The sequence below is a fragment of the Marmota flaviventris genome, chromosome 3 (genome assembly GCF_047511675.1).
Source record: "Marmota flaviventris isolate mMarFla1 chromosome 3, mMarFla1.hap1, whole genome shotgun sequence".
Lineage (NCBI taxonomy): Eukaryota > Metazoa > Chordata > Mammalia > Rodentia > Sciuridae > Marmota > Marmota flaviventris.
Window position 1 is genome coordinate 100348316 of NC_092500.1, and position 13531 is coordinate 100361846.

The following is a 13531-nucleotide window of genomic DNA, read 5'->3' on the forward strand; positions in this document are numbered from 1 at the left end:
CATAGGCTTCACACTAGAGACTGGGCACCACTCAAATTATCTTTCTTATTTATTCTTTGTGCCCCTGCTCCATGACTCCTCCCTTTTCCCCTATTGTGTTCACTACTCCCATCCTAACAATCTCCATACTCTTATCTTTGCATATGCTGAAAAATTCTACCATTATATTTTTTGCATCGCTTTATAAAGTAACTGATATTATTATTTGCTTTCCCTATTAGACTGTGTCTTGGTCATATTTGTATACTCAGCACTAGTACAAAGCCTTTGTATACTCAGCACTAATACAAAGCCTGTGAAATAAACAAATGAATAAAGGATTAAACATTAGAAAGTCATTTTATAATACACCAAACAGAAAGCTTTTTTTTCAGTACTGAGGATGGAATCCAGGGCCTTGCGCATGCTCAGCAAGCTTTCCACCACTGAGCTATATCCAGAATTCTAGAAAACATTTTTCAGATATTTTTACTCACATTTTTTCTCATTAGCAGCAACTGCACAGTGATTCTGAAATTTCAAATAATAATAACAGCTAAACATTTTAATGTTAACTGTGGAGCAAACACCATTTTGATCACTCAACATAGTTCTCATTTAATCCTTGTGTTAGCTTCTTTTCACTGTGAAAAAATACCTGAGAAAATCAACTCGAAGGGAAGATTTATTTTAGCTTATGGTTTCAGTAAATGGCCACCTGGCTCTGTTGATTGTGGGCCTCTAGTGAGGCAGAATATCATGGCAAAAGGGCACAGTAGAGCAAAACCAGCAAGGAGCTGGGGCAGGATGGGGACAAGATGTAGTCTCCAAGGGCACATCCCCTAGGACCTATTCCCCCAAGTAGGCCCCATCTCCCACAGTTTTCATCCCCTTCCAATAGTCCACTCACCTATGAATCCATCAGTGGCAATAGAGCCCTAATGATCTAATCACTTCCAAAAGCTCCACCTCTGAATTTTGAAGACCAAGTATTCGACACATCAGCCTTTTGGGAACATTCTAGATCAAAATCCAAACAATCCTCCTAACAATCCTGTGGGGCAGGTAACATTAGCCCCAATGTAAAGTTCTAAATTATAAAGAAGCTTAGGATGATATTCAGTGGTAGAACACTTGCCTAGCATGTACAAGGGCCTGGGGTTTGATCCCCAGGAGGGCAAAAAATAAGTAAATACAAGAAAAAAATCCTTTACTATATCATCGTCTACTGGCAGAACCTATGCAGAATAACATTTCTATCTTACCAAACTTGATAGTTTTTGGGCTGTTCCTCAATTATTGCAGTGATGTAGTTCATTTCCTCATGTAGATCCTTTTGAAGTGACTTTAAGAGAACTCTCCGAAAATGCCTACAGCAAACATCAAGCACAGAAAGTCTCATTACTCCAATTAAGTTGCCTATCAACAGTATGAAATAAAGCTAAAAGAACAATACGGTTAAGACAAATTTTTGTCAGTTATTTTATATAACAAATAATTTTTAATTTAAGTGCACAAATTGTCCATATTCATACAACTATCTGGTAACTAGATGAATCAAGCATTTAAAGTAAAAAAGAGTAAAAGGCAACAAATATGATAGAAAAAAAGTAGATTTTGGAATCTTAAGGAATGAAAAGGCAACTAAATTCTATTTTCAGGTAATACTCTGATTACATGTGTTATATAATACAAAAAGCAAAGACATTTCTTTCCTTATACAGAAAAGTTAGCTCATGTAGGTTATATTAGTCATATAATAATTAATTCTATTATAAACATTATCAAATATTTTATTTCTAGAACCACCATCAAAATGTTTGTAATTAATTTCAGATTATTAAAAAAACTTAAAAGTGAAGCAAATATAATTTCTGAAATTAAAGAGAAAGTGGAGTCAAGTCATTTTTTTGAAATTCTCTATGGACAGTACTGGTCTAATCTTAGTAAACTAATTTTCAAAAATTTGCAACTCAATATATATTAAGAGACAAATAGTTCAGAACCTACTTTAAAAGTTATCTTTTAAAATGAAATGCAAAATATGAGATTACAGCATTTTTCTCTTACTATTATTAAAGAAATTTGTCTTTTTTTTTTAAGAGAGAGAGAGAGAGAGAGAGAGAGAATTTTTTAATATTTATTTTTTAGTTTTTGGTGAACACAACATCTTTATTTATTTATTTATTTTTAAAATTTTTATGTGGTGCTGAGGATCAAACCCAGCGCCCCGTGCATGCCAGGCAAGCGTGCTATTGCTTGAGCCACATCCCCAGCCCAAGAAAATTGTCTTAACAGAGCATATAAATGCAAACACTTGGTTAATATGGGTAATGAACTCAGGTATAGTGCGTTTAAAAAAACAGCAAATAAATTTCTTAGGAAAATTTAAGATGCATTCTAAGTTCCTTTGTGCCATATAGTCAGTAATTTCTTAAAATTTAAGAAAGTACATATTAGAGCCATAAAATAATGGAATATCCTACTGAGGACTTCAGTTAAACATGGTAGACTAAATAGGTTTACTCTTATTCCCTAAATAAAACCCCACTAAAATGATATTAAAGCAATACAGAAGATATAAATCCACAAGGAGAAATGGTGCACAGGGTTACCACAGCAAGTATAAGAGGTAAAGAAAATTATAAAAAATGTAAGCAAACAGACAAGTTTGTAACTGACTTAGAAAAGCAATGTAGCCAGGCACAGTGGTACATGCCTATAATTCTGGCTACTTCAGAGGCTTAGGCAGGAGGGTCACAAGTTCAAGTCTAATCCAGGCAACTTAAAGAAAATCACAAAATAAAATAAAAATGGCTGGGGATGTTGTTCAGTGCTAAGCACACAGGAAACTCTGGATTTATGCCAAGTACTGGGGAGCAGGTGGGGGCAGGAGGAATCATATAAACCTGTCAACAGTAGTGGAAACCTTAATAAAGTTTCAAAAATTGAAGGTACTTGTTTTTTTCCAAAACTGGGAGTCAAGAGTGGGGCTGAAAAATAGAGCAAGGTCTAGAGAAACATTCTTAGCAGCCACAATCCTTCCCTTCACCTTGATCAGAAAGGTGACATCTCCTGACCTGAGCAGGAAACAATTTTAATTTTCTAGAAAAACCTAAAGCAGAAAGTGATACTAGGTACATTCAAAGAAGGGTGAGGTAAAGAATGGAAATAAACACATTTAAAATGTTAATATAAAAAACTGAAAAAAATTAAAACAAGATAAAATAAAGAATAGATAAGGGCTGGGGCTGTAGCTCAGCGGTAGAGCGCTTGCCTAGCATGTAAGAGGCACTGGGTTCGATCCTCAGCACCACATAAAAATAAACAAATAAAATAAAGGCATTCTGTCCATCTACAACTTCAAAAAAAATTAAAAAAAAAAAAAGAATAGATTTTAAAAAATGTTGAAATTGTCTAACAGGCTGATTTGTACCCCCCCAAAAAAAAGAAAAAGGAAAACAAAGTTGATACACTGAACAGTGAAACTTTCCTAACATATTTCCCTGCCTGATCCCCCAGAATTGTGGCAGGCAAATGTTTTTCTTAGACAATAAATTAGATGGATCCTCTTTGGAGAAACACACTAAGAAAAAGACTTAAAAAAATATTGAGCCCGGCATGGTGACACATGCCTGTAATCCCAGGAGCTTGGGAGGCTGAGGCCAGGAAAATCTTGAGTTCAAAGCTAGCCTCAGCAACTCAGCAAGACCTGTCTCTAAATAAAATACAAAAAGGGCTGAGGATGTGATTCAGTGGTTGAGTGCCCGAGTTCAATCCTTGGTACAAAAAAAAAAAAAAAAAAAATACTGATATGCAAAAGTTTCAAAACAGCCACATCCCCATCTCGGTAACTTTATAACTGATAAATCATGCCACACATAGGGGTTCCAATCAGGCTTTTTCCTTTCTCCATTATGAGTATAAAAGGAGAACCAAGAATTACCAATCATTTATAGAAAAACCTTTATATGAAAGAGACTAAAACAACAGATGGAAAGATATTTCATTCATGGAATCAAAAAGCAAGATGATGTCTTTTCTTAAATATTAAGGAAAAAAGAGCTCTGAGAAATTAAAAATGAGTGCAAAAATATTTAAAAATAAATAGAAGAGTTAGAAGATAAAACTGAGGGAATATCATAAAAGTAAATTTTAAAAAAAAAGGAATAAAAATAAAGAAAATACAATCTAGGAGGTACAACATGCAACTAAAAGTCATTCCAAAGACAGAAAACAGAGAAGAAATTATTTATTTATTTATTTTTTTTTTTTTAAGAGAGAGTGAGAGAGATAGAGGTAGAAAGAGAGAGAATTTTTTAATATTTATTTTTTAGTATTTGGCGGACACAACATCTTTGTTTGTATGTGGTGCTGAGGATCGAACCCGGGCCGCACGCATGCCAGGCGAGTGCGCTACCGCTTGAGCCACATCCCAGCCCCTAGAGAAGAAATTATTTAAAGAACATACAAAAATTCCTAGAACTTAAAAAAGAGAAAAAGGTTCAAATAAAGAAATGGGAATCTTCTCCACCTGAACCACAGAGGCAAAAGAAATGGGAAAGCAGTTGTAAAATTCTTCTTAGGGAAAATGATTTTGAATGTAGAATTCTACTAATAAAGCTGAAGGAAGATTTTAAGATTTCTAATGTATAATCTCCAACACTGTTGTCCACACATCCATCCATAAGTTTTCTTCTAGTCAAGTATGCCTTCTACAATATGAGAAAGTAAAGCTAGCAATTTGGCTCAGTGATAGAGTGCTTACCCAGGAAGTGCTAAGGCCCTGGATTCAATTCCCAGCACCGCAAAAAAAAAAAAAACCAAAAAACTCAAAACTTTGTTTTTAAAATGAGAAAGTAAGTCAAGGAAGAGAAAGATGTGGGATTTGGAAAATAGAAGACTACACAGATGAAAGAGCTAAAGACTCGATTTGTAGCACCCAAACAAATGAAGGGGGGGAAAAATGGAATGCAAGGATTACCTGTTATATTCAATAATAATAAAACATTTACATAAATCAGAATGTCTGGGAGATGAATTACTTATTGGTACAAAGAAAATCAGACCAAACAAAAAAGGCTATTTATTAAGGGATATGTGAATATACTATGAAATGTGGTTCAGCATGAACTAGGAACTGATAACTAATTTGTGATGAAGAGAAGAAAGTAGTACATGAACACTCCATCTTCAAGGAACGAATAGATATCATCTAAAATGTTTTAAAATGTAAAAAATAAAAATAACAGCAAAGCATATTATCTAACATACAGAAATTAAGTAGAGAAATAACAAGTGGGCACAGTGGCATGAGCCTATAATCTCAGTTGCTCAGGAGACTGAGACAGGAGAATCACAAGTTCAGGGCCAATCTGGGTAACATAGCAAGATCTTGTCTCCAAACAAAAGAAAAGCAAAACAAGAGCATAGGTGCTGCTTCTGGGGAATGGGACCCTGGTCGTGGGAAGAAATAGGGAAGAGATTTTTCTCCCTTCAACTTCTGACTTTTACAACCATATGTGAATTATTATTTTGATAGAAACTAAAATTCAGTTAAATAAAGAAAAGTCATTTGAACTAAAACCTGAGAAGTGTAAGCAGAAAATATCTCAAAGTTGTGTATTACTTACCACACCGTATAATTGGCGGCATTTAACTCAATAGCATCCTGGGTAAGCTTAAAAGCTCGTTCACTTCTTTCATCACGCTGTAGAACAGCTCGGAAATAATCATAAACATCTCTAACTGGAGATAGAAAACACAACTGCATTAGGACTACCTTTCTTATTTAAAATTAACACTATAACATAAAAGCTGCTGTACTTAAGTAGAAAGACATTTTATTTGCATATGTAACATTTATATCAGTAAGTGAAATAGAATCAAATGACTGTGACTGCCACCCCAACAATACTCAGTGTCACAGTCACAACACACAAGCTACACAGGTCTAACCATGCTTATTATTTATATGCACTTAAACGGGTTAATGCCAAACTGCAAATCTCCTTAAGATTTTACATAAAATTAAAAGTAGTATTCAAATACATTCACATAGCTGTTTTTCTTATTTTATTTTGATCAGATTCTTAACTGAAAAAATATATAGTAAAATGGCAGAAAACTCAAGAGTATAAAAGGTTCACATTAAATTTCCGTTCTACTAAATTCCCAGTCCTCCTCTCCAGAAACCATTGTTAACGGATTGTAATATATCCTGCCAAATATATGCTAAGCATATACAATTGTATACTTCATTCCATCCTTCAGTTTTTACAACAACGAGATCATAGCACACTCAACACTTTGGCCCTTGCTTTTTTCATGCATGTATTATTATAGATTGTATAAACTAGTATAAACGTCTATGGGAAATTATTTGGTAATATCTATTAAAAATCAAAACTTACATATTCAATGATTCAAGAAATTGAGTTCTAGGAAGTTTTTTCTTATAAATACTCTTATACGTGCAAAGTAGGACAGAAAATGCGGATAATCTGGGAACTCACGACCTGTGAGTGGCATTTACAGTAGAGTCTTATAGAACTATGTCCTTGACCTGTGGTGTGTGTGCTAACTCTAGGAATTAATGTTAGAACTGAAGGAAATTGTAGGACACCTAGTTAGTGTCTACTGAGAATTAGAGAACTGCCTGGTGTGGAAAACCATTTGGTGTCAGACTATAACCATCACACTGAAAGTATCAGATAAGAATATGCACAATTATAGCTCTTTATAAAGTATAAGATACACAAAGATTACCTGCTTCTAAACAGTATCTTTTGGGGGAGAAGGGGCACCAGGGATAGAACCCAGGATCAAGTACTAAGGCATATTCCCAAACCTTCTTATTTATTTATTTATTTTAATTTTAAAACAGGGCCTTGCCAAGTTGCCTATGGTGGCTGCTCACTTGCAATCTTTCTGTCTCAGCCTCCTGAGTACTTAGGAGCACAGATGACTTTTAAACACTAACTTTAAAAAACTAAGTTTAATCCAGGCACACTGACACACGCCTATAATCCCAGCTACTGGGAAAACTGAGGCGGGGGATCACAAATTCAAAGCAAGGCTCAACAACTTAATAAGACCCCATCTCACAACAAGAAAAAAAAGGATTAGAGATGTAGCTCAGTGGTATAGATGCTTGCATAGCATGCGTGCAGCCATGGGTCCAATCCCTAATAATCCAGAAAAAAAAGAAATTTTAAATTTATAATAAAATGATTATTATAACATGTTAACTTGATAAAAATATTTTCATATATCACACACAAATATATTATATATTTGTATATGCATAAAATATACTACACATATGCACACTGATAAAATAATTAACTGGGTGACCATTAGGTAACACAGCTCTAGCACCTTAGGTTTCTATGTAAGTAAAGCAAAAGCCAATTCAATGTAAATAGCAAAATAAAACTGAAGCCAAATCAGTCAGAAATTGCTGACTAACTTCTAACTAAATAGAATCTTATACTCATTAAGCTTTTTCTGTAGCTTTCATTTTATATTAAATATTCTTTTGCTGGACAAGGTGATGCACACCTATAATCCCAACCACTCAGGAAACTGAGGCAAGTGGAGGCCAGCCTCAGCAATTTAGCAAGACTGTCTTAAATAAAAAAATAAAAAGAACCAGGGATGTAGCTTAGTGGTGAAGCATTTCAATCCCTAGTACTGAAAAAATAAGTAAGTAAACAAACAAAAATATTTAAATAATTTAAAAATTATAAACTTTGCTGGACACAGTGGTACATGCCTATAATCCCAGCAACTCAAGAAGCTGACACACGAGGACCACAAATTCAAAGCCAGCCTCAGCAACTTAGTGAGGCCCTAAGCAACTTAGTGAGGCCCTAAACAACTTAGTGAGATCCTGTCTCAAAAAATAAAAAGGCTGGGGATGTGGCTCAGTGATTGAGTGTCCCTGGACTCAATCCCTGGTACCAAAAATAAACAATATATTGTCCTACTCAAAGTTTCCGAAACAACTTTTTTCCATGCAACTGTTTCTGATATCTGTCCATAGTAGATCTAAAACTTTTTAATATTATGTAGTATTTGATTATATGACAAAAGTTTTATTTTTATCTAAAAGATATACAGGTGGTTTCTAATACCTTGCTTTTTAAAAAAAATGTTGCAAATTTTAACAGCAAATATATATGGTGTTTACTGTGAATCAGACACTGCTCTATTATTTATGTGAATAATTCACTCAATCTATAGTTTCTACCACTGGCCTCTACAGTGGTCCAGGGAGTTTACAAAGAGTGGCCCAGGGAGTTTACAATGAGTGGTCCAGGGAGTTCAAATAACTTGTTCAATGTTACAGAACTAACAATATGGTGAAATCAGAATTTGAACCAGGTGGCCTGGCTAAAATCTACACTCTACGCCTACCACATATCTTGCTGTGCCATGTGCCAAAGTGAATCCAGAATATATAATTAGAAGCAGTACTGCCAGGTTATAAGATCTAAAAATTTCCCATTTCAATAGCTATACCACAATGATTCTTAAAATGGCTAGCTGTATGAAATGTATGAATCTTAATAGTTTTAATTTTTGCCATTTCACTCATGGGTAAAAAATGACATTCTCAATTTCCATATATTTTATTCCTAATAATGATGGATTTTTCCTGTTTAATGACTAGTGGAATTTCCTTTTCCATAAACAACCAGTTTATACCCTTTGTCCATTTTTGGGATTACCTTTTTAGTCTCCTTATCCTTTTGTAGGAATTCATTTTAATACTAAATATCAATCATGTTTTCTACCATATAATCTTCTCCCACACTGCTGCTTGTTTTTTAACTTGTTCATGGATTCTTTTGTCATGTAACTTTAAATTTTGATATGTTTATCTAGTAATTTTTTTAAGACGTTGATGGAGCTTTATTTTATTCATTTATTTATATGTGGTGCTGAGAATCAAACACAGGGCCTCATACATGCTAGGCAAGTGCTCTACCATGGAGCCACAAACCCAGCCGAACCCAGTAATTTTTGATAGGTCAAACCTATCTATATTTGTCCCTTGTGATTGCTAACTATGGCATATATAAGAATTTGAAATATTGTCTACTCAACAATAGATTAATAATTTACTCCGAATTTGAAGTATTGTCTACTCCACAATAGATTAATAATTTACTCCCAATACAAATGTATGATTTTATCAGTTTCCCCAACATTTTTGTTATAGGTAGTTATCAATCTGAAAAAGTTATTTATATTTCTCTGATCATTAGTAATGCTGAAATTCTTCATAGATATTTCTATTTCTTCTAGTAAACTGTTTGTTCATATATCTCAAAATATGGAAATTTTGCATTGTTATATAATTATACATTTTGATCTTATCCTTAATGAATTATTTTACTTCTAGCCTAATAATAGAACTTTTAGAACTTTAGTTCATCTGTTATTTTCATATTCATTAAGATAGGAGATAGGAGCCAGGTATGGTGGCACATACCTGTAATCCCAGCAACTCAGGATGCTGAGGCAGGAAGATCGAAAATTCAAGGACAGTCTCAGCAATTGAGCAAGGCCCTAAACAACTTAGTGAGATCCTGTCTCAAAATAAAAAGTACAAAGGGCTGGGATGTTACTCAGTGGGAAAGAACCCTTGGGTTAAATCCCCACTACCAAAAAAAAAAGGCTATGAGATAGGGATATAATTCAACTTTTATCTACACACATAGCCAACTGTATCAAACTAATTTGATCAATCTATCTTTTTTATAAAGGTATGAAATGTATCCTATACTAAGTTTTCATATAGTCTGGTAACTTACTTTTAGTCCTTATTTATCTCTTTATTTGTATACTAATCCCACATTAATTATTTAGTAGTACTTTTTAATATTTGATAGGACAAACCCCACTACTATTCTTTCTTTTAAAATTTTTCTTGCCATTATTTCCTAGTCAGCAAATAAATAAATATATGCTTTTTGTAAAAGAGGAAAGATCTTGGATAACAAAACTTTAAGTGAAAAAAAAAAATACCATACACACACACAAAATTACAAAACCAGCATTCCATTTTATTCATTTACCCTTTCCTAGAACAACTAACAATTAACATTTGTATGACCTTCAATTTACAAAGCATTTTAACATTCATCATGGAAAGAATGACACTTTGTCAAAGAAAATAATCCATTCATTTTAATATCAGTAAACATATTCCAACTGAGCCTAACATTCATTGTCAAAATATATTTAAAAATGCTGATGTTTCAGCAACCAAAGTTTTTTCTAAATAAAACAGTAACTCATTTGTTATCTAACACAGATTAAATAGCAAATGAAAAGTACAATCACATAATAGCTATTATGTATTATAATGTAACATTCATCACTTAGGATATCTCCATTCTTTGGACAAAATAAAACTTTAAATTGCAAAAATAAGTCACAAAAAAAAAATCAACTCATCATAAGTAATTCAGATCCTTATTAGACAAAAACCTATCAATCATCTTGCTACATAGTTGTGAATTTGACACTGAAACAATGTTTGACTTACAGACCTTTTCCTAATAAAAATAAACTTACATTTTTCACTATAGATGATCTGGACCACTGGATTTGGACCATCATTCTGTGGTACTGGATCTATATCAGCCCATTCTGCTCTGTCCCTGAAAATATACATTTTTTTTTCAGTGATTACATTCAAACACATTAGAAGAACTGGCATTTTCAAAAATGGCAACAATCACACTTACATTAACACTAGTAACTTACAGAGATCTTACATTTAAAAAAGCTTATAAATCAACATTTTCAAATTTAGTTTTAGAAGTGGCAGAACATATTTTTGCAGCAAGTATACAACTTAGAAATCAATCTCATTGATCTAATAAGACTGCAATCAGTCAGCAATTTTTAAAATCTGAGTAATAATTTACTATAAATTGACCCCCTGCCCCATCCCACCCCCACCCCAGTACTGGGGATTGAACCCAGGGATTTTATTTTTTATGTTAAGACAGGGTCTCAGTAAGTTGTTGAAGGTTGCTAAATTGCTGAGACTGGCCTCAAACTTGTGATTGTCCTACCTCCTGAGTCACTGGGATTATAAGGCTGCGCCACTGCAGCCAGTCTGGACTGACATTTTAAAACCAAAGTAAACAATCTACTGTGTACTAGAGAGGTGGCCCTGATGGCCATTAAGGGAGCAGGTTCTAGGGCTAAGGATGTAGCAAAAGGTGAGAGCAGGTTCTGGAATCTAACAACTGCCTAAACTGGAATATCAGTTCTACTTCTTACTAGCTGTGTGGCCTTGAAAAAGTTACTTAATCTCTCTGGGACTCAGTTTCTTCATTAAAAAAACAGAGATAACATTATTAATCAATCTTAGAAAGCTATTTTAACTTTCTATGCTATTAAAACATGCACAATATATAATAAGCATTCAATGAATATTACCCATTATCAAGCTAAAATAACAGTAGAGTGGCAACTATAGGTGCTTACAGAAATTTCAATGTGAATTGCCCTATGTGATCAAATTTATTTTAACTGTCTTTTACTTACATTCTCTTCCTTTCACCCTCTATTTCTTTCTTGCTTTATTTATTTTGGTACAAGGAACTGAATATGGTGGTGCTTTACCATTGAGCTACATTGCCAGCCCATTTTTTAACTTTTAAATTTGGAAACAATTTCTCACTGTTTGGGAAAACTTGTTAAGTTTCTGAGGTTGGCCTCCTATATCAGCCTCTGGAGTGGGTGGTATTACAGGTGTGTGCCACTGTGCCTGGCTCTTTCACCCACTCTTTACCTCTCTATACTCATCAGCTATTTCACAGCAGAGATATGTGGCTTACAATCTTGAAATGGTGCCCCTCATACAGGAAGAAACACAGGAGAAACAATGACCTGAGATGTGAAACCTAGAGTCTACGGGATGGCATGAGAAAAATAAGACTGTCATTTAGGCACTGGGAAATTACAGTCATGTGAAGAAACTTGAGCATTTCACAATCCAAAGAGAAGGCTGAAGATTACAGGAACAAACCAATTTAAATCGGAAAATATTAGCTCCAACAAAAAAGAAAACTAGATAGTGACTTTCACTCATTCATAAAAACAAGGCAAATAAGCCATCTAATAGGTTTAGGTTGAACTACAGAAGACAGAAGGACTTTCTGATTGTTTCTGCAGCTTCCCAAGAACTAGGCAATCCACATTACTATCTGAACACAAGGAACAGATGGGGATTAGACTGGGTGTTGGCAGAGATCGGGAAAAGAGGCAAAAAAGTTACAGCAGTACCTTCATATTGCTAGTACAAGGGACCAGGAGTAGGAGATGCATAGGAGAATTTAGGTAACAATTCTATTTTCACGCTCACGGCCTAACTCAGTTCCTGGAGACAGTAGGGGCGAAAATAATGGTTAAATGAAAAGGTCTCAGTCCTTGAAATTCTTATACCTTTTATTAATACGGCAGAACAAACCGCAGGAAGCCAGTACAGCTCGTTTTTAAAGGAAAGCTGGCTTTTTATTAAATAATTATTTTCTTGGCATTCTATAAAAACCGCACCCTAACCCTTCCATTTTCATTATGCTCATTAACAGGATAACGTTCTAGGACTATAGAAGAGAGCGGGAAATTTCTTAAGCGTATGAATCATGACACCTAAAAGAGTGCTGTCCGGTGTTCTGTAGTTTCTACGTTTCATTCAAGCCTGCGGGAAGCCACAGAGACGTGCTTGGCGCCCGGACTCCGCAATGTCTCTCGGGGGTCAGCGCTGCCTCCGGGAAGCGGCAATCTGGGAAGGAGCGCGAGAGTAGCGGGCTGGCGCCAACCAACCAGCTACCCCTCGGCCTGCCAGCCCGCCGGGCCGCACAAACTTCGGCAGAACAGAGGCCGGAAGCTTGTACCGGGGCAGAATTTCCGCCGCGGCCCGGCTCGGGGGCGTTACCTGTACAGGACATAGGTGGGCGAGTCCAGGCTCAGAAACCCGTCGTCCATAGGGGACGCCACTGCTCCTCCGGCCTCGGCCGCCATCCCTTCTTCCTGCTGCTGCTGCTGGGGTGGCGGTGGGTGCGGCTGCGGCGGGGGCTGCTCCGGCTGACCGGGCTCACCACCCTGTGTAGCCTCTCCGACCCCCTCGGCGGCCGCCATCTCTCCTCGGCCCGCTGCGGAGGTGGTGGCGGAGACCCCGCCCCCCGCAGCCTCGCCCCTCGCTCCCCTCCCTCTCGTGGCCCACTTCCGGTGTCCTGCTTCCGGCCACCGAGACGCGGGCCAGAGGGCCCGGGCGGGGCCGGGTGTTCTTTGGGTAGGGGCGTGGACACTGGTGGGACAGCGTGCGCGACGGCCCCACGAGGCTCAAGGCTAGACACACGTCTTGCAATCTGTAGGCCGCCTCCACCCCGAAGACTTGTCACTTCAGAATCTATTAGTGCTGGTGGCGGATCCCAGTAACGAAGTTGGCTATCTCTGCACTTAGAAGCCCTGGCTAAGGGCAGCGGGCGGGCAGCTCAAGACCAACCCCCTTATCCTAACT

General features: G+C 36.3%; 1 protein-coding gene across 1 annotated transcript in view; it reads right to left on the reverse strand.

Moving 5' to 3' along the window:
• The window catches only part of Fnta (farnesyltransferase, CAAX box, subunit alpha), a 28043-nt gene extending 14839 nt beyond the window's left edge, over positions 1 to 13204 (reverse strand). The window contains exons 1-4 of the mRNA XM_027923796.2: positions 12947 to 13204; positions 10570 to 10655; positions 5613 to 5727; positions 1245 to 1349 (exon numbers count right to left, since the gene is read on the reverse strand). Of these exons, the coding sequence (XP_027779597.1) occupies positions 1245 to 1349; positions 5613 to 5727; positions 10570 to 10655; positions 12947 to 13149 (509 nt within the window). The 5' untranslated portion in view covers positions 13150 to 13204. The remainder of the gene's footprint in view (positions 1 to 1244; positions 1350 to 5612; positions 5728 to 10569; positions 10656 to 12946) is intronic.
• Positions 13205 to 13531: the final 327 nt, after the last annotated feature.